The sequence below is a fragment of the Phoca vitulina genome, unplaced genomic scaffold (assembly GCF_004348235.1).
Source record: "Phoca vitulina isolate PV1807 unplaced genomic scaffold, GSC_HSeal_1.0 scaffold24, whole genome shotgun sequence".
NCBI classification, from domain to species: domain Eukaryota; kingdom Metazoa; phylum Chordata; class Mammalia; order Carnivora; family Phocidae; genus Phoca; species Phoca vitulina.
Genome location: NW_022589727.1, coordinates 27,292,385 through 27,320,272, shown reverse-complemented (window position 1 = coordinate 27,320,272; position 27,888 = coordinate 27,292,385). Strand labels below are relative to the sequence as shown.

At 37.7% G+C, this 27,888-nt stretch overlaps 1 protein-coding gene across 2 annotated transcripts in view; it reads right to left on the bottom strand.

Annotated features, from left to right (window-relative positions):
- The window catches only part of ARHGAP28 (Rho GTPase activating protein 28), a 221,945-nt gene that overhangs the window by 98,154 nt on the left and 95,903 nt on the right, over window positions 1–27,888 (bottom strand). For both annotated transcript variants that reach the window (XM_032421200.1, XM_032421201.1), the window contains exon 2: window positions 4,734–4,945. In XM_032421200.1, coding sequence (XP_032277091.1) covers window positions 4,734–4,945 — 212 coding nt within the window. The remainder of the gene's footprint in view (window positions 1–4,733; window positions 4,946–27,888) is intronic.

The following is a 27,888-nucleotide window of genomic DNA, read 5'->3' as shown; positions in this document are numbered from 1 at the left end:
AATGTAACGACAGCCACTATGAAATACCTCCACACATCCACTAGAATCATTCACATTAACAAGTCTAATATCATCAAATATTGCAAGTATGTGAAACAACAGATTTGTCTGTCAGATACTGGTGGAGGGAGTGTAAAATGGTACAATTACTTTGGAAAAAAGCTGGCAGTTTCTTCTGTAGTTTAGCATATTCTATGAAAAAACTACATATATCGAAGAGAAATAAAAACGTATCTCCAGACTTTCACAAGATAATAGCCCAAACTGCAAACAACCTTCAAGTCCATTAACAGTTAAATGGATAAACAAACTGTGGCATATTCACACGATGGAATTCTGCTATTACAGGTTGAACTGGGCCCCCCAAGAATATAGAGTGAAGTCTTAACCACCAATACCTATGAATGTAACCTTATCTCGAAACAAGGTTTTAGCAGAGGTAATTAAGATGTAAACTGAGATGAGGTCATAGTGGAGTAGAGTGGGCCTTTAATCCAACATAAGGGGTGTCTTTATAAAAAGAGGAGGAGAAAGACAAAAACATAGGGAGTAGGCTCTGGGACTATAGAGGCAGAGAATGGCGTGTGTTGTCTACAAGTCAAGGAACAGCAAAAATTGCAGGCAACACCAGAAGCTAAGGCGAAAGCTAAAGAGAAGCGCAGAGAACAGACTGTGCCCCACATCTTCAGAGAGGTTGCTGACACCTTGATTCTAGTCTCAACTGTGAGAATATAAATTTCTGCTATTTTAAGCCACTGGGTTTTGGGGTACTTCGTTACAGCAGCCTTAGTAAACTAATACAAACTACCCAATAATAAAAAGAGAAACTACTGAAATAACCAGATGAATCCCCAAAATACTATGTTCAGTGAAAGAAGCTAAGCCCAGAACTAATCTATGACACAAGAACATCAGAACCATGGTTGCTTTTGGCCACAGACAGCAAGTCATGGAAGTGACAAGATGGGGAAAAAGCTTGAAAACGTTTTCTGAGTTACGTTTTCTGAGTTGACTAAAATGTTCTCTCTCTTGATTACTGTGAGGTTATAAAGTTAGCATTTGTCGAACCTCACTGAGTTGTACACTTAAAGTTCTGTGCATATAGTTCAAAGGAAAAAATCTGTAATTAAATATTAAACTCTAGTTAGTAGCTATGCTTTCTGTAGAAGTTTAGGTTACATCCCCATCAAAATACCATCCACTTTTTTCAAAGAAATGGAACAAATAATCCTAAAATTTATATGGAACCAGAAAAGATCCCACATAGCCAGAGGAATGTTGAAAAAGAAAAGCAAAGCTGGCGGCATCACAATTCCGGACTTCCAGCTCTATTACAAAGCTGTCATCATCAAGACAGTATGGTATTGGCACAAAAACAGACACATAGATCAATGGAACAGAATAGAGAGCCCAGAAATGGACCCTCAACTATATGGTCAACTAATCTTTGACAAAGCAGGAAAGAATGTCCAATGGAAAAAAGACAGTCTCTTCAACAAATGGTGTTGGGAAAATTGGACAGCCACATGCAGAAGAATGAAACTGGACCATTTCCTTACACCACACACAAAAATAGACTCCAAATGGTTGAAAGACCTCAATGTGAGACAGGAGTCCATCAAAATCCTAAAGGAGAACACAGGCAGCAACCTCTTCGACCTCAGCCGCAGCAACTTCTTCCTAGAAACATCGCCAAAGGCAAGGGAAGCAAGGGCAAAAATGAACTATTGGGACTTCACCAAGATAAAAAGCTTTTGCAAAGCAAAGGAAACAGTCAACAAAACCAAAAGACAACCGACAGAATGGGAGAAGATATTTGCAAATGACATATCAGATAAAGGGCTAGTATCCAAAATCTATAAAGAACTCATCAAACTCAACACCAAAAGAACAAAGAATCCAGTAAAGAAATGGGCAGAAGACATGAACAGACATTTTTCCAAAGACATCCAAATGGCCAACAGACACATGAAAAAGTGTTCAATATCGCTCGGCATCAGGGAAATCCAAAATCAAAACCTCAATCAGATACCACCTCACACCAGTCAGAATGGCTAAAATTAACAAGTCAGGAAATGACAGATGTTGGCGGGGATGCGGAGAAAGGGGAACCCTCCTACACTGTTGGTGGGAATGCAAGCTGGTGCAGCCACTCTGGAAAACAGTATGGAGGTTCCTCAAAAAGTTGAAAATAGAGCTACCCTATGATCCAGCAATTGCACTCCTGGGTATTTACCCCAAAGATACAAAAGTAGGGACCTGAAAGGGTACGTGCACCCCGATGTTTATAGCAGCAATGTCCACAATAGCCAAACTGTGGAAAGAGCCAAGATGTCCATCAACAGATGAATGGATAAAGAAGATGTGGTATATATATACAATGGAATATTATGCAGCCATCAAAAGGAATGAGATCTTGCCATTTGCAACGACGTGGATGGAACTGGAGGGTATTATGCTGAGCGAAATAAGTCAAACAGAGAAAGACATGTATCATATGACCTCACTGATATGAGGAATTCTTAATCTCAGGAAACAAACTGAGGGTTGCTGGAGTGGGGGGTGGGGTGGGAGGGATGGGGTGACTGGGTGATGGACACTGGGGAGGGTATGTGCTCCGGTAAGCGCTGTGAATTGTGCAAGACTGTTGAATCTCAGATCTGTACCTCTGAAACAAATAATGCAATATATGTTAAGAAAGAAAAAAAGAAGAAGAATGTAGCAGGAGGGGAAGAATGAAGGGGGGGAAATCAGAGGGGGAGAAGAACCATGAGAGACGATGGACGCTGAAAAACAAACTGAGGGTTCTAGAGGGGAGGGGGGTGGGAGGATGGGTTAGCCTGGTGATGGTATTGAGGAGGGCACGTTCTGCATGGAGCACTGGGTGTTATGCACAAACAATGAATCATGGAACACTATATCTAAAACTAATGATGTAATGTATGGGGATTAACGTAACAATAAAAAAATTTAAAAAAAAAATAAAATAAAATAAAATAAAAATACCTCAAACAAAAAAAAAAAAAAAAAAAGAAGAAGAAGTTTAGGTTACAAATCTGAAAATATTTTCTGTGTACTCTAGGCTTAAGCAAAGGATAGTAAAAGCCAGGTCTCTCATTATTAGAGAAGAGAGTTATAAATACAGAAAAAAAAAAAAAAAGACGGCAACAGCAAACCTTGTTGTGGTGAACTGGAATGGAAGGTTATCAGTATGAATTCCTGTTTTTTAATACAGATAGATAGCTACCAAGTAAGAAAAGGGGATGAAGAATAACAGGCATTTTCCTTCACATATCTATCTTTCTGGATCTGAAAAGGCAAAAAGTAAGGGTGTAAGTTAAAGGAATAAGAATACACTTCACTACCCACTGCCCCTCCACCAACCCTCAATTTGTTTCCTATAGCGAAGAGTCTCTGATTATTTGTTTCCCCGAGACAGGGTAATTGTGTGAATGGCATTAAGGAGCGCTGGTGATGTGTTCAGCACTGGGTGTTATACGCAACTGATGAATTACTGAACTCTACATCTGATACTAATGATATACTATATGCTGGCTCTTTGAATTTAAATAAAAAAAAAAAAAAACTGTCCAGAAATGGGGATCATAATATCTCTAATGTTAATTCCAAGCAGACTGTTATTTTAATTTCTAAAGATAATTGGTATTGCATAGTAAATTCATATGTTAAATATAAGTATGTGAAGTCTGTTTAGTTTTAAAATATATTATCTGTATGCAATTAATTTCAATAAAAATTCTGGAAGTAAAAAAAAAAAAAAAAGAATACACTTCACTAATGGAGATGGTTCCCTTGAATGGATTCTCATTCAATGTGTGGTGAGACTTTTTATTTCTAATGGTTTGTGAAATATACTAATTGTGGTGTATCTAAATTATTATTTTTTTCAGACCTAAGAAGGATAGACTTATAGGGTAAGGAATGAAGAATGAAAACTTTTTTAAAGTTTCAGTCTATCTTGGTAGTTGTCTAGCCTAGCCAGGTTAATCACTGCCTAATGAAAACATTCTTAGGTAGATACTTATTACTAAACTACCTTCAGTCTTTCTTGGATGTCTTATGTATTTACCTGTTGATAGGTAGCAAATGGAGATGACCTATTTTAATCCAAGGTAAAGTAATTTACATTTTTTTAAAAAGAGTAAGTAAATTAGCTTTTTTTTTCTTTTAGCTCTCAATTTTCTGTTCAATTTCACAGAAAATTAGTATATTTGACAGGGTTTTTATTTTGAGAAATACAAGGTAATCTATTCCCTAAGTACATTAACATTAGTAAATGCCTCAAAATCAAATTTTCTTTTCTCCAAAATTGTACTGGCATTTTTTTTTCCCCTCTCTCTTTCTGTCTTTCTCTCTTTCTCTTTTTTTTTTTTTGGAATTAATAGTCAAGTATACAAATGTAAAAGCCATCAAAATTAGAATACTCAGTCTGCTAAATGATGAATCAAATCAATGATCTGCACAGCATCCCTAAGTAGTGATATGTAAGAAATCAATCTGGATTTTGACAGTCCTCCTTCTTAGGTCATATCACTGTGTATAGAAGCCAGTCCAGTAGATATAAATCAGTGAGAGTTGGTAGCTGCTATGCCAAATTCTACTGATTTCATTTGTTAAACTACTATTGGAATGATGTCTACCTGCAAACAGAATAAGAGAGAGCATACAAAGAAAAACAGTAAACACATAGGACGAAAGGTCCAGCACCTTACCATCCACAGGTTTGACCTCAGCTGGTATCTGCTCTTCCTGTCCTCCCATGCTGCCTATGCTGTTCTCTTTAATGCTTTCTATTTCCCGCAAGAAATCCTCCATGGAGGTACTGTCTATGGAGGCTTGTGAGTTGGAGCGGCTAAATGCAGGAGAATGTAGAGATTCATTGGAGAGCATCCTGTTAATTCTTCGGCAGCGAGGAATAGATTTTCTGCAGAAAGAATAATATCTGTTAATAAAAATCAGTCTTTTATGTTTTAAATCACAAAATAAAATTTAGGTTTAAAATCAATGCAGAATGGAGTTAAGTGTGACAGAGAGGGGTCTAAGAGAATTATCTCCATTTAGTGGTGGCCCTTCTTTTTTATTCTCTATAATTCATAATGACTTTGTGGCTATGTAGGAATCACCCTGAAAATACTTTTTATAATTTTCACACAATCATAAAGTATGAAGTTACCTGTATTAGCCAAAACATATAGTTCAAGCCAGTATCTCTAATGAACACAGATGCAAAAATCCTCAACTATTAGCAAACTGAATTCAACAATACGTTAAAAGAATCATTCACCACCGGGCGCCTGGGTGGCTCAGTTGGTTAAGTGACTGCCTTCAGCTCAGGTCATGATCCTGGAGTCCCAGGATCGAGTCCCGCATCGGGCTACCTGCTCAGCAGGGAGTCTGCTTCTCCCTCTCCCGCTCCCCCATCTTGTGCTCTTTCTCTCTCTCACTCTCTCTCTCAAATAAATAAATAAAAAAAATCTTAAAAAAAAAAAAAAAGAATCATTCACCATCACCACCATGTGGGATTTATTCCAGGGATGCAAGGATGGCTCAATATCTGCAGATCAATCAACATGATATACCACATTAACAAAAGAAAGGATGCAAACCATATGATCATCTCAAAAGATGCAGAAAAAAACATTTTAAAAATTTCAATATCCATTCACGATAAAACCTCTTAACAAAATGGGTATAGAGGGAACATATCTCAACATAATAAAGGCCATATATGACAAAGCCACAGCTAACATCATACTCAATGGTGAAAGGCTGAAAATTTTTCCTCTAAGATCAGGAAAAAATAAGGATGTCCACTCTCACACTTTTATTCAATACAGTACTAGAAGTCCTAGTGACAGCAATTGGGTAAGAAAAAGATATGAGGCTTCCAAATATGTAAGGAAGAAGTAAAACTGTCCGTATTTGCAGATGACACGATACTACATATAGAAAACCCTTAAAAATGCCACCAAAAACTATTAGAATCAATCCATGAATTCAATAAAACTGCAAGATACAAAATAAATACACTGAAATCTGTAGTGTTTCTTTTCTTTTTAAAAGATTTTATTTATTTATTTCAGAGAGAGAGAGAGAGCATGCACAAGTAGGGGCAGACAGGCCAAAGGAGAGGAAAAAGCAGACTCCCCCCTGAGCAAGTAGCCTGATGTGGGGCTTGATCCCAGGACCCTGAGATCATGACCTGAGCCAAAGGCAGACGCTTAACCGACTGAGCCAAAGAGGCACCCTGTAGTGTTTCTATACACTAATAATGAACTAGCAGAAAGAGAAATTAAGAAAATAATCCTATTTACAATTGCATCAAAAGGAATAAAAGACCTAGAAATAAATTTAACCAAGGAGGTGAAAGACCTGTACTATGAAACTTAAGACACTGATGAGAGAAGTTAAAGATGACACAAATAAATGGAAACATACACCATGCTCATGGATTGGAAGAATTAAGAGTTAAAATGTCCATACTACCCAAGCAATCTACAAACTCAATGCAATCCCTATCAAAATACTAGTATTTTTCACAAAACTAAAACAAATAATCCTAAAACTTTAATGGAACCACAAAAGAACCCGAAGACAAAGCAATCTTGAGAAAGATAGGTTGGAGGTATCACAATCACAGATTTCAAACTATATTACAAAGCTATAGTAATCAAAACAGTATGGTACTGCCACAAGACACATAGATCAATGGAACAGAATAGGAAGCCCAGAAATTAAGCCCACACGTATATGGTCAATTAATCTATTATTAATTATCAATTAATCTATTATTACAAAGGAGGCAAGAATATACAGTGGGGAAAAGACAGTCTCTTCATTAAATAGTGTTGGGAAAACTGGACAGGTGCATGCAAAAGAATAAAAGTGAACCACCTTCCTATACCAAGACACAAAAATAAACTCAAAATGGATTAAAGACTTAAATGTAAGACCTGATATCATAAAACTCGTAAAAGAAAACACAGGCAGTAACCTCCTGGACATCAGTCTGAGTAGTATTTTTTTGGATGTGGCTCCTCAGGCAAGGGCAACAAAAACAAAAATAAACAACTGGCACTCCATCAAACTAAAAAGCTCTGGACAGTGAAGGAAACAGCAAAACAAAAAGGCAACCTACTAAATGGGTAAAGATATTTACAAATGATATATCTCGTAAGGCGTGTATGGTACATACTGGAAGGCTGGTTTATACAAGCATGACCTGAATGTCCCTGTTAATCACTATCTTGAGATCTTGTCCTCCTTCTATATTCCCATCAAACAGAATGGGTAGGACATGTTGTTCAGTGCTCAAGGTTAGGGACTCCAGGGGTGGCTAACCCAGAGTGTCTCCCTTGTAACAGAGACTGTCTGGATGGCAGGACTTGATCTCCTTCCAACACTGGCTGTGCAAGGAAGGGAAGGGCTACAGATAGTTGCTAGGCTAGTTGCTATACTATAAAAGCTTACTGCAAATAGATTCCAGAAGTGGATGCTTTGTCCAGTTGGCTGCTGCTGGACATCCTCTAAGTTGTCCCCATAAACCTATGTCTTGATCCCTGTCTCTGGGTCATTTCTTCAGTCTTGCCAGACCATCATCCACCCTTGGCTTAGAGTCTGCTGGGGTGTGGCTACACAAGGGGTTAATATCCAAAATATATATAAAATTCATAAAACTCAACACCAAAAAAAAAAAAAAAAGTCCAAATAAAAATGGGCAGAGGACCTAAATAGATATTTTTCCAAGAAAGACATACAAAGTGGCCAAAAGACACATAAAAAGATGCTCAACATCATTAATCATCAGGGAAATGCAACAAAACCACAGTATCACCTCACACCAGTCAGAATAGTATCAAAAAGACCAGAAATAACAAGTGTTGGCAAGAATGTGGAGAAAAGGGAACCCCTGTGTACTGTTGGTGAGAATATACATTGGTGAAGCCACTACAGAAAAAGAGTATGAAGGCTCTTCAAAAATTTACAAATAAGAATACCATACAATCCAATAATTTCACTTCTGGGTATTTACCTGAAGAAAATTAAAACACTAATTTGAAAAGACATGTGCACCCCTATATTTATTGCAGCATTATTTATAACAGCCAAGATGTGGAAGCAACCTAACTGTCCATTGATAGATGAATGGATAAAGAATGTGACACACACACACACACACACACACACACACGTGATATGGAATATTATTCAGACTTAAAAAGAATAAAGTCTTGCCTTTTCAACAACATGAATGGACCTAGAGTGTATTATGCTAAGTGAAATAAGTCAGAGAAAGACAAATACCATATGATTTCACTTATATGTGGAATCTAAAAACCAAAACAAATGAACAACAAAAAACCAGACTCTTAAATACAGAGAACAAACTGGTGGTTGACAGAGGGGAGGGGAATAGGGCCATGGGTGAAATAGGTAAAGGGGATTAAAAGGTACAAAATTCCAGTTATAAGTCACGGGGATGAAAAGTACAGCATGGGGAATATAGTCAATAATATTGTAATAATGTATGGAGACATACAGTGACTACACTTATCATGGTGAGCATTTTTGTATATGTTATAAATATATAAATGTCAAATCACTATGATGGATACCTTACACTCATGTTTCTGTGGGGATGAGGGAATGGGAAGTTTTTGTTTAGTAAGTACAGAGTTTTAGTTTTATGAGAGAAAAAGAGTTCTGGAGAGAGGTAGTAGAGATGGTTACAACAATCTGAATGTACTTGATACCACTGAGCTGCATGCTTAAAAATTGGTTAAGATGGTAAATTTTATCTTACATGTATTTTATCAGAATTTAAGATTTTATTTATTTTATCAGAATTATTAAAAATTGACAGAAAATTGGGGGGCTAGGTGGCTCAATCAGTTGAGTAGCTGACTCTTGATCTCAGCTCAGGTCTTGATCTCAGGATCTCAAGTTCGAGCCCTGCACTGGGCTCCACACCGGGCATGGAGCCTACTTGAAAAAAAAAAATTGAAAAATATATTTTTTAAAAGTTGGCTGCTGAAATAACGAGATAGCATGAAGAAATAATCTGTGACATTAAAGAGAAAGACCCTACATTAGGACGAGGAAGGGGGCACTGACCCAGAATACAGAGACCCATAGTCAGTTCAGGGAGAATTGGATCACCACTAAGGGTAGGGTACAACCAAAGAAGAGGGCAGTGTGGGCTCCTGTTATCTAGGAGGGCCACAAAAGGACCACTGCCAATCTTGAAGACACACAACTGAGCAGAGCATGGAGCAGCTTCATGGGGCACTTTCTCGTGGAGTTGCTGCAAGGACTAAATAAATTAGCATGTGTGTGCACTTAGAACATAAAAATATCCAACAAATGTTAGTTTAAAAAACAAGAGACACAATGGGGGACATACATGCCAAAATGCTGGAATTCTGAGAAATTTTGAAGATTTGCATAAAAATAAAATAAAATATTTTTATGTGAGGTGGTGATGTGTTAAGGCATCTTATTGTTGTGGTAATCATTTTGCAATATATACATGTATCAAATCAGCATATCATGCATTTTAAATTTAACCCAATGTTATATGTCAAATATCTCAATAAAACTGGAATAAATTCAAAATATATTTGATTTCCAAGACATACGATTGACAAATACCATATTTCCTAGGAACAATGTTTGATTAACAAGAACACTTCGGTCCCCAACCATGAATAACTGAGCTACTTTATGCAGTATGATCTTCTGTTCTTGCCCTTACGTTATTTTCTTTTTAATTTTCCAATTTGGAGTGGGTGTGAAACTTCTTTCAAAGAATTTCAAGTATACCTTCTTATCCTGGGGTTCAGGTAGAGTTGAACCAAAAGGCTGAGACTACCTCTTAACTAATGTGCAGTCTGAGCTGTTACACCCCAAACAAGAACTCCCAGATGGAAAGAGGCAACCAAAGTAATGGCATAGCAATGTCCAACTGTGGCATTATGACTCACTTAGGACAGTTTCATTTTAATATACAGAGCAGCGGTGGACTGCTATGGAATGTAGCCATGTCCTACAACATATACTCTAGTAGAGAAACATCTACTTATAAGCTGCAATCAGCTGCCACTGTTTACACAGCCTTCATATACCATATTCAGAAAAGAATATACAGATGCCCAAAACTTTCTCTATTTCTGGATGTTTATTAGGTTTATTTCTTTCAAAATGAATATTCTTGACTTTGAAAAATTTACAGTATTAATGGCATACATGGATCAAGTTTTTAAAAACTATAATGCAGTATTGTAAGCATAAAATTTAAATAATATACAATTTATAAAGTGGAAATTGAAGGTCTTCTCCTCCATCTGTATCACATCAGTACTTTTCTATAAGCTGTTTTGTTTTCCCATGCAAAAACATGTCATAGATATTTTTTCCATGCCAATAGAGAAATACACCTCAACTACTGCATGGAATAGCATAACTTATCTTAGAAATTCAGCAAACATGCAGATATATACCCAAGCACTGAAAAAGTTTGAAGAAATGGGAAATTTGAGAAATAATAAGTGAATCTTAGAACAGGAGGAGCAGGGGTGCCTGGGTGGCTCAGTTGTTAAGCGTCTGCCTTCGGCTCAGGTCATGATCCCAGGGTCCTGGGATCGAGCCCCACATCAGGCTCCCTGCTCGGCAGAAGCCTCCTTCTCCCTCTCCCACTCCCCCTGCTTGTATTCCCTCTCTTGCTGTCTCTTTCTCTGTCAAATAAATAAATAAAATCTTTAAAAGAAAAAAAAGAACAGGAGGAGCATACACATTTAGAGCTAATAATGATAATTTTAGTTACAGCACACAGTTCCTTATTCATGTAAAGGTTACATTGGTGGAATCTCAAAGAAGGGATCATCATAACCTTCTGTTGGGGCAAGGAAAACAGATGCACAATATGGGTCATGAGCATCTGAGTGACACACTGGTTCATTCTGAGATAATCCACCCAAAGAATTCTATAAATGCAGTGATCAACTATTTTTTTTGGCAAAGAAGTCAGACAGTATTTTTGGGACAAGCACTTTTAAGAGTTCTCACTTCTTTAGTTAGGGATCCAAATATTTCCCCCTTCAACCGGGAGTAGAGGCCATGACCTTCCAGTCTTAAAATATTACATAACTGTGATCCTCAGGCTCATCCAACACTTTGATGAGACTTAATCTGTAGCTTCATACCTCACCATATTAGGATAAATAGAGCTTAATCTTCTTAAACTGTTTGTATTTTTTAATTCCAACACAATACCAGGAAAACATTACATGAAAAACAGAATGCAATTGTATTACACAGCAACTTTTGTTGGGAAAACACCATTAGGTTTCAAATTAGATTTTAAGTGCATGGTAATTTCCATAAATTCAAAGTGGCATTAAAAAAAGATTTTATTATTCCATTTACCCTTCCATTATCTTTCTAGAAATAATTTGTATTATGTAGTAATGATTATTGGAGCTCTAGAACTTATTATTGTCTACCCTGAATTAGTATTTTATAACTTGAGAACAACATAAATACCTCACAGTAGTATAACTCTCTCTCTACCTGTCAATGGACTTTTAAATAGTCAATAATCTTTTTAAAAATTAAATAAGTAGTCTTTTATATTTATCTTTTATGGTGCTCTTTTATTTCTTTCCATATGTCCCTGTACCCATACCAGATCATTTGCAATCAGCTTTGAGAACTTCATTTGGCATTTCCTCTTTTTTTCCTTAGCATTTGTTGTACTGTGTATCTGCTGCCAACAAACTCCTTTAGATTTCTTTCTGAATACATCTTTAATTTCTTTTCAGTTTGCTGAATTTGTTTACTGGGCAAAGAATTCTAGGCTAGCAGTTTTTATTGTTTTCTAAGACCTTTTATAGATGTCATTCCATTGTCTTCTGGACTCTTAAATCTGATGAGAAGTCCATTATAATTCTTATTGAGATTCTTCTAAATATAATGTCTTTTTTTCCTAGATGCTTTTCATAAATTTTCTCTTTCTCTTTTGTTTTTAGCAGTTTAATTATGAAATGCGTATATTGTGGTTTTGTTTTTATTCTGCTTGAGGTTTATGGAATTTCTTAAATCTGTGGGTCAATGTCTTTCATCAATTTTGAACTATTACCCATTTTTTCTTCAATTTTTTTTTTTTTTTTTTTTTTTGGTCCCATTCTCTCTCTCTTCTTCTCTTTGAACTCCAATAACATGAATGTCGGCCATTTGATATTGTCCCAAATGTCCCTCATGGTCTTCTTTGCTTTTTCCCCCACTCTTTCTCGTTCTTCAGTTGAATTTCTACTACCCTGTCTTCAAGTTCACTTTTCTTTTCTTCTACACATCTAGTCTGCTGTTAAGTCCATCCAATGAATGCTTCAATTCTGATATTATGTTTTTTTCATAAGACATATGTCAAATTAGTTTTTTAGAGATTCTATTTCTCTGTTGACATTATTCATCTTTTATCCATTTTATGCAACTTTTCCTTTGATTCCTTTAACAATTATCATTGTTATTTAAAAGTTCTTGTCTCTTAATGCCAAAGTCTGTGCCATCAGTATGCCTGCTATAGTGATCAAATACCAGTCAACTGTGTATGATACAGGTCACATTTTCCCTTTCTTTTACTAACTCATAACTTTTTGTTGTGTGGCAGACATTGTTTTTAAAAGAACTCTAGGGAACTGGAATTAATAGTAATTTCCCTTTTCTTCTGTCTAGAAATTAGAGTAAGACACAGATCACTTCACTCCAATTAGGAGTTGAGCCGGGTCTGGGCTGTATTGCAACTTTAATCAGTTTTATGTTACCTCTGGGTCTAAATGCTTTAAATGTCCTGTGTGTTTACAGCTCCCCACCCCCACCACTAAGGAGGGCTTTAGGTTAAACACCATGGGACTAAGAACTCTCTGATTTAGAGCCTAACCCCCAGCCTCCTATGTTGTTGGGCTCTCAGCAAACATCTCAAGGGAGAGGATTATCAGGTGTGGAGGTCCCTGCATTTGGGGCTTCAACAGATTCCAATCTGCTGTGCCAGTGTAGGCAGCCATTAACAGCTGTACTGGTATCTCCTTGCCCCAGCAGAGGCCCTCCACCCAAGCAGGTATGATCATCTGCCCAGAAGTGCAAAGACTCAGGGCAAGAAATATGCCCAGGGAGGGAAATGACAACTGGGCTCTGTCACCTAGGAAGAGCTCTGCCCTCCCTGAGATTTATCTCCTTTAGATGGTGTGTCCATAGCTCTCCACCAGTTTTTAAAACATATCACGTTTACATTTATCCTTCATTCTCTAGTTGTTACAGTGGTAAAGAGTCAGCCACCATGTAGTCTATGCCCTAACTGAAAGTAAAACTCCGACAGAACATTGTAAATGTATCAGATTTCTTTTAATATTGTATTTGCTAATGAACTGCTAGTTCTGTCTAACTCAAGTTCAGTTTTTCTGAGTATATTCCATAGAATATTTTTAAAAGACATAGATCTTGCTAAGAAATATTCTATGGGCCCTTACTGTCTCTTGTAAAGAATTTCATAGATATCAATTTACTACCATACACAGTACATCATTTGATCCTTACATTAACACCATAAGGCAGCCAAAGCAAGAATTCATGTCTCATTATATAATGAGGAAAACAGTTACTGACAGCAAAGTGGAGACACATAATTTCTCACTGCAATTACAATAAAATGCAAATGCTCTTCTAGGACTTCATGGCCAAGCACATTCTGTCCTCAAACTGCTTCTGCAGTCACACCTTATATCACTCTCCCCAGCATTAGCACTAGGCATGCTAATCTTTTCTCAGTTTCTCTAAAAAGCCAAGCTGTTTCTTCCCTCAGGAAATTTTCTCTTACTGGTTTTTCTGCCTGGAACATTCTCCTACTATTTCCATGCCAAGATGCTTCTCATCATTCAGCTCCCAAGGTAAATGTCACCTCCTCGGGGGATCTTTTCCTAGCCATCCTAAATTAGCATTCCTCCAGTTATCCATCATCTCAGCTTTCTGCATTTCCTTCTTCCCATCCATCAACAACTTACACTTCATCTACTCACTTACTTCATTTTTTGGGAATGATTTTCCCCAGTAGAATATAGAGGAACCATGTCTGTCTCATTTACACAGTATCTGGCCAGTAACAGAACTCAGAAATATTTGCCAAATGAATGACTAGTGACAGCGGAGCCAGAATATAAATTCAAACCTTTTCAATCCTGTCCAAATGCTTTCCCTAAAATAATCTTTCTTAATTTCAAAAGCCCCCTCAGGTATTAGTGTTTCTGTGTATAGCTATACATATCTTTATACCATAGAAGAAATATAATGTGGTGAGTTTAAGAAAAACTATGAAGCCAGCTGGCGCAGGTTTCAATGTGGGCTCTAACGATTTCTGGATCTATGACCTTCAGAGCAAGCTACTGAACCTCTGTTCCTCCACTGCCTAATCTGTAAAATGGGAATATTAGTCATATACATGTCTGGGGGTTATTATAAGGATTGAGTTAACATATGTGAAATGCACGGTACACAGTAAGCCAATGTGTTGACTGCTATAATTTAATTTTTTAGCACACCTGTAACTAGACTTACAGTAAGGCTATAGTGGGTGCTAAAATATCATCAGGGCACTAAAATATCACTAGAAATATAATGAGGTAAATGAAACTGCATTTATCAGAACTCCTCTCTGACCCAACTCCATTCCCAAGCCTTGTTTCCTCAACTCCCTTAGGCCACAAAGGGCCATCTGACACAGTTCTGGCCAGTCACATCAGAAAAATTCTTCCCCATGTTTCAGAGAGATCTTTTGTTTTCCTGAAGTAAGTGCTATCATTTTCTCTTTCTCCTTCTCCCTTTTTGGAATGTAGACAAGATGACTGATGCTTCAATAGCCATCTTGCAATGATGAGAGAAAAGCCAAGAAAACTGCAGAGATCAGCCTTGCCATTATTGAGTCTCAGAAATAAAATCAGATGCTGCCTATCTCTAGACTTCTAGAAATGTGAGGACAAGCTCCTAATTTTAAAAACAACTCTAATCTTTGTTGTTGTTATTGTTACTTGCAGCCCAAATGACTCCCAAATGATGTAACTGGAAGGAATACTTCAATAACTCATTTGGAGTAGGGTGAGATTAGACACCTTCTCCACTCCACTAAGGGAATTATTCAAGTAAGAATACACTGTCGGCCTCCTAAAAGAAGTTGTGTCTAATGTAATGATCTCAATTTAAAGAGCTACAAATTATGTGCCCTAATCCCATGTCTCAGTCTGGCCTTGATCGGTATACTATAGAGTTAAACTTCATTCCTGCTGACAATATCCCTGGCTAAATATACAGGGAATATATTCACATTGTTCTCAAATCAAATATATTCCAAGAGTATTAGGAAGAATATACCAAAATCAAAGATTTCCCCCTCCTCTTTCTGAAAGAAGGTTTGAATTTTCCATTGTCACTGTCTTTGAATGATGCCAATGGCAGCACAGCATGGTCATCTAGAGAAATCATCTTGGATCCTGACCTCAAGTGAGCCTTTGCAGCAAGGCTCTTGCAAGTGAAATTGTTCACTCTGTGGGACAGACCCCAGGCATAGTCCCAGTAATGCAGCTGTTTGCCCTCTTAGCTCCCTCAGGAGGCCATTTAGATAAAGTAAGAAAGAAGACAAATCCCTTGTTTTTAAGCTCTGGCTTCTCAGAAATCTTTGGATTCTAACATGCTTATAAACAAGCTCAACTTGGATGTCTTGCAAAAAGCACTTGAAAGGCAAGGGTGATAAAGGGAAGCTACAGTTTCAGAGTAATAGAAGCAAGAACACAGAGCAGGTTCCCGCTCTCTTTCTCAGGCTCAGTGACTCTGTCTTTCAATACCATCTGGCATCCTTCATTCTCCTCCTACCATCCCAGTTTTCTGTTCCTCTCTTGGCCTGCCTCACTCCTCTTTGGGGAACAAGGAGAAAGCTAATGAAACTATTCCATCAAAAGGTAAACAGGTCTGCCTGAACCTCTCTGTTGGCAGAAAAAAAATAGAGAAAAATGTGTTTGTAGATTAGGTGGAGGCTTAAAATAGCAAACAAATCTCAGTTACTCATCAGGGAATATTTGAAATGGTTTTGAAAGCTGGAAATTTTTTTAACTAACTGAGATTCCTATCAGCAATTAAATTCTTATGCATGTATACCTGTGAGTACAAGCACTGGACTAAGAAGGGGAAAAGTTGCAACCTGGAAAGAACAACATCCAACCATTAAACACTGAACCCCAGGAATTTACAAAGGAGGAGACTCAAATGAGACAACAAGCTCTTCTGCAAGAAAGAATGACAGAATCTTTTTTTGAGGGTAGGGGAAGGACAGCATGTTTTTCTGTATTTGTAGCTATAAAAGAAACTGAACGTCACATATTTGATTTTGAAAGTAATTTATGCCATGTTCTGTCTACTGCTTTACCAAGAGAAGGCCACTAAACCACATAATTAGAATATATCACTTATTTGGGTATATATAAACATACTCATGACAAAATCAACATATAATGTTTCTTAAATTTCCCCTATGTTGGTTGAGGGAAGGAGGAAATAGAGAGTGATTGCTAATGGGTACGGAGTTTCTTTTTGGCAAGATGAAAATGCTCTGGAATTAGTAGTGATGGTATCACAATTTTGTGACTGTACTAGAACCACTTTATATTTTTAACTGTACATTTTAAAAGAGTAGATTTTATATTGTTCATCAATAACAAAATAATATGAGAAAAAATTACTTTTTAAAATTTTGATAATTAAAAGTGATTTGACACTGACAACACCAAACACTGGTGAGGATATGGAGCAAGAAGAATTTTCATTCATTGCTGGTGAGAATGCTAAAAAGTATAGTTACTTTGGAAGGCACTTTGGCAATTTCTTTTTTTTTTTTTTAGATTTTATTTATTTATTTGAGAGAGAGAGAATGAGAGACAGAGAGCATGAGAGGGAGGAGGGTCAGAGGGAGAAGCAGACTCCCTGCCGAGCAGGGAGCCCAATGCGGGACTCGATCCTGGGACTCCAGGATCATGACCTGAGCCGAAGGCAGTCGCTTAACCAACTGAGCCACCCAGGCGCCCACTTTGGCAATTTCTTATAAAACTACACATACTCTTAACCATACAATATAGCAATCACTCTCCTCAGTATTTACCCAAAGAAGTTGAAAACATGTCTACACAAAAACTTGCACATGGATATTTATAGCAACTTTATTCATAACTGCAAAAATTTGGAAGCAATGAAGATGTCTCTTAGTAGGTGAATGGATAAACATGGTACATCCAAATAATGGAATATTACTCAGTGCTAAAAAGAAATGAGCTATCAAATCATGAAAAGACACGGAGGAACCTTCAATGTATATTCCTAAGTGAAAGAAAACAATCTGAAAAAGCTACATACCATATGATTCCAACAATATGACATTCTGGAAAAGGCAAAATTATGGAGATAGTAAAAAGAAAGTGGCTGTCAAGGGTTGAGGGGGTGTTGGGAGGGATGAAACACATGGAGCATAGAGGATATTTAGGGCAGTGAAAATATTCTGTATGATACTTTAATGATGTACACATTTGTCCAAATCCATAGAATGCACAATATTAATAATGAACTCTACTGTAAACTATGGACTTTAAGTTGATTACAATGGGTCAGTGTAGAGTCATCAATGTAGCAAATGTACCACTCTGGTAGGGGATGTTAATAATAGGGGAGGCTGTGCATGTGTGGTGCAGGAGGTATATGGGAAGTCTCTGGATCTTCCCCTCAATTTTGCTTTGAACCTAAAACTGCTCTTAAAAAAAAAAAAAATCTTTAAAAAAGAAACACTTCGGGATTTCAAATAAGTTTTAAGAAATTAAAAAAAAAAATCAAATTTTCAAAAAGGGCCATGGATAGAAAGATACTCCTATGAAAGGCTACTGGCTGTTTTAAGCAAAGTATAATAGCACAGATGGGAAACAGTCTTACTCATTTGACTAATAATCCTCTAAACAGGTGACAGGTTAAATGTCTGTTTTTAAGGCAAAGGAAATCACCCAGTATGAACGTTTTATGTTCTATTTTAAAACCAATATACAGTTTATGAGTTTGATGTAGATATTGATTTTGGTGAAGCTCAGTCAATCCCATAAATGACTCATCACATTATCCTCAAAGATATGTTAAAATTATTAGTGGAAAACTAGTTTGGTGACACCTGATCATTGCTTAGAGGCTCATATTTTTTATTCAATTAGGAGATATCTAGGAAAAAAAATCTATAAAACAGAATGTAAGCAAAAAGCAGCTTTCCCTTGCTCTTTAATAGAATTCTACACTTTATTCAGTGATATATGTCATTAGAAGAGTCTTGGTGATTTATATATTTTGGGCTTCTAAAATCAGTCTTCTCCAAAAATCTAGATAAATTTCTTGAAGATTGTCTTTTTAAAGCTCAAAATTAAGTTACACATTCTCTCTATTGATTAGTGATCGGTTAGTACCAAATTTCAGTGTATATTTTTATTCTGTGGTTTTGAAGGGCCTGCTGTGGCCAGTATTACTATGCATGACTTTCAAAGCAACTGACCAGATGAGCCCCCAATCTCGTGTCATCTGAAAGTCTGCCTCTCTGGTGCTGTGATGATTTGCTGGAATGCAACCATGTAACCTTTCCTCCACATCTCTGGTCTCTCTTTATTGTTGTTATTACCTAGTCATTAAATGGTCAGCCACAAAACATGAAAACGCTGTTCTATTGCATCCTTGCACTATTTTTCAATTCTTTTGTCTGTTGTCCTTCTTCAGCTCAAAAAATTCAACAACAGCAGGACAGAATCACAAACAAGATCAAAGGGATAATCAGGCGGTAGCTCTGCTTGGAGCCCCACACAGTCAATCTCATGTGGATGGTCATTCTCATGTGCATGGGTTTTAAACAGCTCTGTGGTCTATCCTGTTAAGGTTTTCCTCTGGCCTTTTTCCTCATGGGGCAATAGTATCAGCTCAACTTTAAACTATTCAGTAAAAATCCAAGGTGACTATAAACCCAACTTATTAAATTCTGGCAGGAATGAGTTGGCCATTTGGATGAAAAATTATCCCTTGATTCTCTTCTTTCACAATACATTTTCCACACTCAGACTTATTCCATGATGGTTTTAGTTCTATGGGGTCCCCTTAAGCAATAACGATTTTATGTTCCATTTGTTTTCATTGGTTAACTTTAAGATGGTTGCTCCTAATGTCTATACAAACAGCTTTAAATTGGAAAGCCATAACTAGTGTTTCCAATGAAACAGAGGATCCTACAATTGGGGAGCTGAAAGGAAATTTGAGAAATACCCAAATAAATCATAATTTACAGATGAGAAAAATGAAGCTCAGAGAAATTAAGTAACTCATCCAAGAGCACACAGAGCACACAATGCTAATTACTGAGAATTATAACTACAAATTTAATCTCCTGATATCTAACTCCATGTTTCTTTCCTTCTGGTCACCAGTCTCCTAATCCATTTATATTTTATATTCTTTACTCTCTCACTAACCACCCCCCCCCACCGCAAAGCTTCATACTTTTACATTAGAGACTATTCTCTTTTTTCCCTTAATGTATTTCTTAAAATGCACATGGTAATCAAGTGGATCCTATTTTTATCATATGTTGAAAAATCTGTCACTAGTCAAAATTTTCACTAAAGAACAAAGAGAGCTAGATGCAAAAGTGCCCCACAAGATTTAAAAAAAAAATTAACACAAAATTCTCTAAAAATCTGAAATTTTGCCAGTTAATAAAACTGGCAATTGCAACAGACCATATACACTGGCTATAAAATACATATACCACACATTAAAAAAACAACTACACTGCTGTTTACATTGATCTACAAGGAATATATTAGCACTATTAAAAATAAATCACATTTTTAATTTATCCATTGGTTGGTAGATTAGAATGTATTAGAATTTCTTAAAATAGTGTCAGTAATTCATGTCTTTTATTTAAAACCATTCAAAGAAGGAGAAGCTGAATTCCATTTTACTCAATTTTCCTTGAGGCATGTAGAGACATTTCCCAAGTATCACAGCCAGGTTAAAATAAAATAATAAGTTCTAAATTCACATTTTTATTATTGTTGCTATTAGTAATCATCATCGTCAATATCCAGTTAAAGGTAATTTCCATTGGTTCTCTACCTCACCCTCTCCAATTTAGTCATAACATTGTTCATCATCAGATAAATTCCTTTAGCAAACCATTAAGAGCCAGCAGTCGGAGCACTTTACATACTCTAAAAATGCCATAAAAACAACGTCAGAATTAAGGTCCTCAAAGTACCACTCACAGAATGACAGGGAAAGGCACTGACCAGTAACCTGAATGCCCATGTTAAATGTGAACTTTGGAAAAACAAGAGCTGTAAGTTCCACAAAAGAGAATCAAATAATTTCATAATGGTTGACACCTCATGTGGTGGGGGCTCTTGTTGCCAATGCCTCTGAAGCTCTACCACACTCAAGATGAATGGCTTTAGTACTTCAGTACCTAACCTCTGACAGCAAACAGACAACTGATCAATAGTTCAACTGATCCCTGATCAATAGTTCATGCCATGGGAAACAGAATGATTTCTTTTCTATCATCTTAGAGAAGGCTTTTTCTTTCTAAGAATAACCCAACCAGGAAGTTCTCACTCTTCTAAGGCTTCTTATCCACTCCTTTCCAGTAATGTTATCTTCTTTCTTTACCAATGGCTGGAATTAATTACGATAATCAGTAATTCCCTTCAGACTCTGTTGTGCACAAAACTGGTGAGCTTGTGTAAAGAAGAAATAAAAATGAGACAAAGGACTTAGGTCTTGCATTTCATTGTATTTACTTTCATTTATTTAAGAAAGAAGCTGACACTTTTTGGTTTTTGCTAAATGGGCAAGTTTTCATTTTTGCTTTCATTTTCCATGCTAAAGCTCCTTCTTTAAAGCAAAAAGTACCAGATTCTGCTTAACAGAATATCTGTATTTCAGTAGATTATAAAATTCTACTAGGGTTCCTGCTAGCCTATATAGAACCGTTGTATGAGTTCAAGAAAGTCTATCCTCTCTGAAAAAATATGGTTTGCCTAATGGAGCAAAGCTGAATCTCTGCCCCACCTGACCCCTTGGCATTCTTATTCAATAAACAACATGTACAACTATATTCATTGACCTTGAATTTTACTGAATGACTCACAGTTTCCCATTTATGTCTGTTATAGAATTATTCTAGGAAAATGCCACTCTCCAGCCAAAATTTTAAAATCACATCTTTAACAACAACAAAAGAACAGCTTTCTTAAATTTTTGGTAAATGTGTATATAGATTAATTCAATAAGGAAAAATTAATAATTGTGGGAAAGGTTGTGAATACTAGTAATGGCTATTGAGTAACCTTTTGAGAAACATGCTCTTTCACAAAAGATTTTATTGGTTTTATTATCCTAGACAGAAAAAAAAAGAAGCACTATGTATAGTATTTCTCAAAAGAAGGCATAAAAAAATATAATAGAAGAAAAAACAGATCTGTAGTGTTAAACCTCCAGAACAACGGTAAGTGAAAGCTTCCTGAGCCTCTCCTACACTTCTGCACTTCTAAACATAATAAACAGGGATACATAAGTTCTGTTGTACTTGGAAGTATATCTAGATGTACTTATTAAAGACACTTATTAGAGGACTGCTGCAGAGCAAACCCTTAGAAAACGTTTACTGAATGAACAGGATGGACTTTGCAAAGGAATGGAGGCTAGAACCATTTCCACTTTTGAGGAGTGCCACATGATAATCAACAAATTCAAAAAGCATATAATCAGCTGGTTCAAAGATGGTACCTGCCCCTCTCCCTCCTTCCCTCAAATTTTTCCTTCTATCTACCAAAATAGTTATTAAAAACATTCAAAATCCTTCATTTTAAGATGATTTACTCATGCATTCAATGAATGTTTATTATATTAACATATTAATAAAGTTTTGAAGAAACCTGGCAAAATGTGACTCTAGTAGTTGCAGCAGCAAGAATATTCAGGATCCAGGAATATTCTTCAAGGGGCCAAATACCATGGATATTTTTACAGTCTAATTAGACTAGTACTTTCTTTTATATTTGATTGAGTTGATGATTCTTCCTTCTTGAAACTTCAGTCCAGTGGCTTATAATTTTACTTTGTGAAAAATTTTTTAGAGAACTTTATAAAATGCATATAATTGGGCCCTACTCACAAAATTTCAATTCAGATTTGGGGAGAGACCTGAGTATATGTATTTTTACAAACACCACCCCTATGCCTATCCTAATTCTGGTGCCACTTATTTGTGAGTCATCTATTTGTGAGAAACACAAATCTGTCTTCTAGCAAGACCATTCTGTCCTGATTCTCATTAAACCTTTCCAACCAATACTTCTTTGCCTACTTTCTGAATCCTCTTTAACCACCAATCCTTATATATTAGTATCTCTCTCAAGGTTCTTCATACTCTATTTAATCTATAGACCCCTCCCCTTCAAAAAACATTTTCCAATGTCAGAGTTTAGCTTTAACCTATATATTAGTATCTTCCCAGTCCTTAACTCCATTCCTGACTACTCTCAGATTCATCCAAGAGCCTGCTGGACATCTCTACCTGGATGTTGCAATGAGACTTCAAGACAATGGTATCCTCAACCACACATCCTACAGATTAAGGACTAATGGCTCTGCTCACGCTTTCCCTAAGCTTGGAGTCTTCCCTCCCCTCCTGACTTAAGAACCATTTTAGGTGGCCACTCCCAAAGGAAAGAACTTCTCAAACCCATTCTGCGCTCCTCTTAACCTGGGCTGATGGAATTCTGAGCATACTTTTATCTATGCACTTATTGGTAATTCCATGAAAGACATAAAAGTAATCTGTACGTGAATGCCTTAGAATTCACATGAAGATACAGAACATTAAACTCAAATACCTCCTCTACTCAGCTCCAACTTTCTTAACAGCCAGCCAAAATTTTGGCTTGGCAGCTGAAAAGAGAATACAAGATTTCTGCAAAGTATCCAAGAATTTAATCTCAGAGTGATTTAGAGGTGAAAATAAAATAAGAAGCATGTGTAAAAAGAATAAAAATGTATTGCTGACTATAATGACTACAATATGATGATGATGATGATGATGAATAATTTAACAAATATTTATTGAGTACCTACTAGTACTAGGTATGAGGCTCAAGGTGCCAAATACCGTAGGCACGCCTGGGTGGCTCAGTCGGTTAAGCGTCTGCCTTTGGCTCATATCATGATCCCAGAGTCTTGGGATTGATCCCCAGGTGGGGCTCCCGGCTCAGTGGGGAGTCTGCTTCTCCCTCTCCCTCTGCCCCTCCCTCTGCTCATTCTCTCTCTTGCTCTCTCTCTAATAAAATCTTAAAAAAAAAAAAAAGGTACCAAATACTGTAAATAGAACAATTAACCAAAAAACCTAGCACTCGTTGAGATTTCTAATAAGGACAAATAAAATCCAAACAAATACTGTATATATTCATGTGTGCAGATGTGTAATTAAAAATTCATAAAGTGAGGGACGCCTGGGTGGCTCAGTCTAAGTGTCTGCCTTTAGCTCTGATCATGATCCCAGGGTCCTGGGATCGAGTCCCACGTCAGGCTCCTTCTTCAGCGGGGAGCCTGCTTCTCCCTCTGTCTGCTGTTCCCCTTGCATGTGCTCTCTCTCTCTCTCTGAAGAATATAAATAAAATCTTTAAAAAAAAATTCATAAAGTGAGCTTCCATTTCCAATCATGAGAGACCAAGACGGTTGAGAATTACCCTCCTACTGTAAACAACTAGGAAACTGGGCAAAGAAAGGAAGCAATTGTTTTTAAACTTTAACAATAGGCTATGCAGGACTGTGATGCCAGGAGAAAGCAAACAGATGCAATGAGACCTCCCAATGGATATGCCTATCTACTTGGAGGCAGTTTCACAGAGAAGGAGATCCTGAAGATAACCGAGCAGCAGTCTCACAGAGGTAACAGAGCAGATCAAAGCTCAGAAAGGCTGAATCGGCTAGAATTTGCTTGTCAGAGTACCAGAATGGCAGGATCTATGAAGTGAAACTGCTCCAGGAATTGGCATGGGGGTTCCCTTGACTCTTTGGTTAAACACCTAGCAGGGCTACAGAAGTTGAACCTTCACAAGAGTAGGTAAAAATTAACTCCTGGGAAAAGAACCAGCAAGTTTTAGTACAAAAAATTTCCAGAGTTCAAACAAGGCCAGCAATGTCTGCATGTACAGTGGTGTGTATATTAGAAATGTATCAGGTGGACTTCTGCTTTCACCCATGACAAAGTATCATACTTCACATTAGCCAGAGTAAAGAGACATGGTAGAATAACACAGGACATACAGAAGAAACCTTAGAAGTCTCATGTCTTACTAGCAGGATTAAAACTACCCTAGTGAGAAGTAGACTAGACACTAGAATGAACTCACTTCCCCCCAAATCCACAAACGGTGGTCTGCCAAAATAAATCTGTGCAATCTTTAAAGAAATACAACAAAATCTATCAAGCCACAACCTAAAATTCACAAGTTCAACTAGCCAAGCAAAATTAATAGATATATGAAAAAAGAAGAAAAAAGTGACTCATAACCAGAATAAAATCAGCCACTAGAAAGACACAGAGATGATGAAATTGGCATGAAAAAAAAGTCAAAAGAGCTATAATGAAAATACTCAAAATACTTAAGGACTTAAATTGTGAACGTAATGCAGAAAGAAACAGAAGATACAAACAATGAAATTTCTATACATAAAAAATACAATATGTGAAACAAAACATTCACTGGGTGGAGTTAACAAATTTGATACTGGAAAAAAGTTAGTGGAACTTGAAGACACATCAATAGAAATAGCATAAAAAGAGGCGCACAGCTAAAAAGGAGTGAGAAATAATAAATACAGCCTCTATGATCAACAGGAAGATGTCAGGTGGTCTAATAATTGTGTCGACTTCCAACAAAGATGAAGTAGCAGGAACCAGATTTACCTCTTGCCTAAAATAAAACACATACACACACACACACACACACACACACACACACTATATTAAAAGATTCTGAAGATTATTAAGTGATGGGAGACTAAAAACAGTGATCACAAAGAATAGAAAACGAACTGAGTCCTACAATAGCCCCAGGTTATAGCCTAGAGAGAGCTTCCAGGCCATGGTTCAATAACAGAGAAAGCAGCTGAGCCTGCTGGTCTCACTTGAGTTTAGGAAATGGAGCTGGAAGTCAAGGAAGCTATGAAGCTCACAGAGAAGGGTATTGGAGAGTACCTGGTACTCTCAAGATTCTCAAGAGGATTCCACTCATGTCTTCAGTTTTCATATATGGAAACTACCCCAGGCTAGAAGTCATCAGAGAAAAGGACCAGTAATCACAGAAGGTCAGGAATAGTTTGTGTTCCCAGCAGATAGAGTTAAAAAGGTCATGGTTTACAGGACCTTGGATAGAGTACTCAGAAGCATTTTACCTCTACAGTAGGGAGAACTCGTCCATAGACTAAATGCTAATCTGGTCACACCCAACAAATTTTAAAAGCAAGACACAATAGGACCAAACAGTTTTCAACTGCCAGGAAAAAATTAAAAAATATTTATAAAAATATAAAAATATCCGGCCCCAACAAGGTAAGATTCACATTAATTACCATTAAAAAATTATCAGGCTAGTAAAGAAGCAGGAGACTATGGCCAAAAGGAGAAAACTCAATCAATACAAACAGACTTAGAAATGACACAGATGATAGAATTAATAGATAAGAACACTAAAACAGTTACTACAACTTTATCCTGTATGTTCAAGAAGCTAGGGGAAAAACTGATATGTTGAGTGAAAACAGGGACTATTTTTTAAAAGACCCAAAAAGAATGTCCAAATTTGATGAAAACTTTCTAAAGTCACCAATTCCAGAAGCTCAATAAACTCAAAGCATAAGAAACACACAGAAAACTATGGTGGCACACCATAATCAAATTGTTTAAATCAGTGATAAAGACAAAAATTCTTAAAAATCAGAGTAAAATACAAAAACAGCATGTGAAGAGGAACAAGTAAAAGAGTATCAGCGGAGGGGGGGGGGGAAGATGGCAGAGGAGTAGGGGACCCTATTTCAACTGGTCCCCAGAATTGAGCTGGATATCTACCAGACCACTCTGAGCACCCACGAAACCAGCCTGAGATGTAAGAAGATCTGGATCTCTACAAACAGAATATCGCAGGCGGTTGGTTTTGAGGTACGAAGCGGGGAGCCGTGATTCTGCGGGCAGATACGGGAGGATAAACAGCAGCAGGAGGGTGCCTGGCCGTGGGGATCCTACACCACCTGTGAGTGACAGCCTCGCGCGCTGCAGACAGGGCGCAGACTCGCAGACCGGTAGCGGCGGGGAAAGGACTTTAGGGCAGCCCCCGAGGCGGAAACCCGGAGCAGCGGGGTCGCGCGCATGCAAACTGGGAGCGGCTGGCGGTTTTAGAAGCACAAAGGGCAGAGACGTGCCCCGACCTGGAGGCAGGACTGGGAGCGCGGCGGAGGGGCGCACAACCCAGGACGCTGCAGTTTATAGCAGCACGGACAGAAACGGAGACGGTGTGGCCTGGAGAGCTCACTGAAGAACAGACTGAGGTCTCTCTGCTCTGAGGCAGAGGGTTGGAAATGGTCTCTTCTGCTCTGACGCGCAGAAGAGACGCGGAAAGCCGCCAGAGAACAAAAGCCCCAAAGACTGATTCCCGCTGAGCCCATCCCCTGCCACAGGGGGCAGGACAACTCCACCCAAACAGGGTTGCCTGAGTAACAGCGCAGCAGGCCCCTCCCCCAGAAGACAGGCTGGGAAAACAAGAGGCCAGCAACCCTAAGGTCCCAAGAAAACAGGTGCATCTTGCTTGGGTTCTGGTCAATAATTTCGACTCTATACATTCCCTCAAACACCCATCAACAGAATGACTAGGAGGAGGAGCCCCCAAAATAGAAAAGACTCAGAGATTATGACTTATGCTGCAGATTTACAAATGGATGCAGATATAACCAAGATGTCGGAGATGGAATTCAGGCTAGCAATTGTGAAGACAATGGCTAGAATGGAGAAATCAGTTAATGGCAACATAGAGTCTCTATGGGCAGAAATGAAAAGTGAATTGGCAGAACTTAAAAATGCCATCAGTGAGATCCAATCCAATCTAGATAATCTAACAGCTAGGGTAACTGAGGCAGAAGAGCGAATAAGCGACCTGGAAGACAATATAATAGATAAAAAGGGAAAAGAGGAGGCCAGGGAAAAACAACTCAGAATCCATGAAAATAGAATCAGAGAAATAAGTGACACTATGAAGCGTTCCAATGTCAGAATAATTGGAATCCCGGAGGGACTGGAGAGAGAGAGAGGACTAGAAGATGTATTTGAGCAAATCGTAGCTGAGAACTTCCCTAATCTGGGGAATGAAACAAACATTCGTGTTCTAGAGACAGAGAGGACCCCTCCCAAGATCAAGGAAAACAGGCCAACACCCCGGCATGTAATAGTAAAACTTGCAAATCTTAGAACCAAGGAAACCATCTTAAGGGCAGTTAGGGGGAAGAGATTCCTTAAGTACAGAGGGAGGAACATCAGAATAACATCAGACCTATCCACAGAGACCTGGCAAGCCAGAAAGGCCTGGCAAGACATATTCAGGGTACTAAATGAGAAGAACATGCAGCCAAGAATACTTTATCCGGCCAGGCTTTCATTTAGAATGGATGGAGAGATGCAGAGCTTCCATGACTGGCAGAAGTTGAAAGAATATGTGA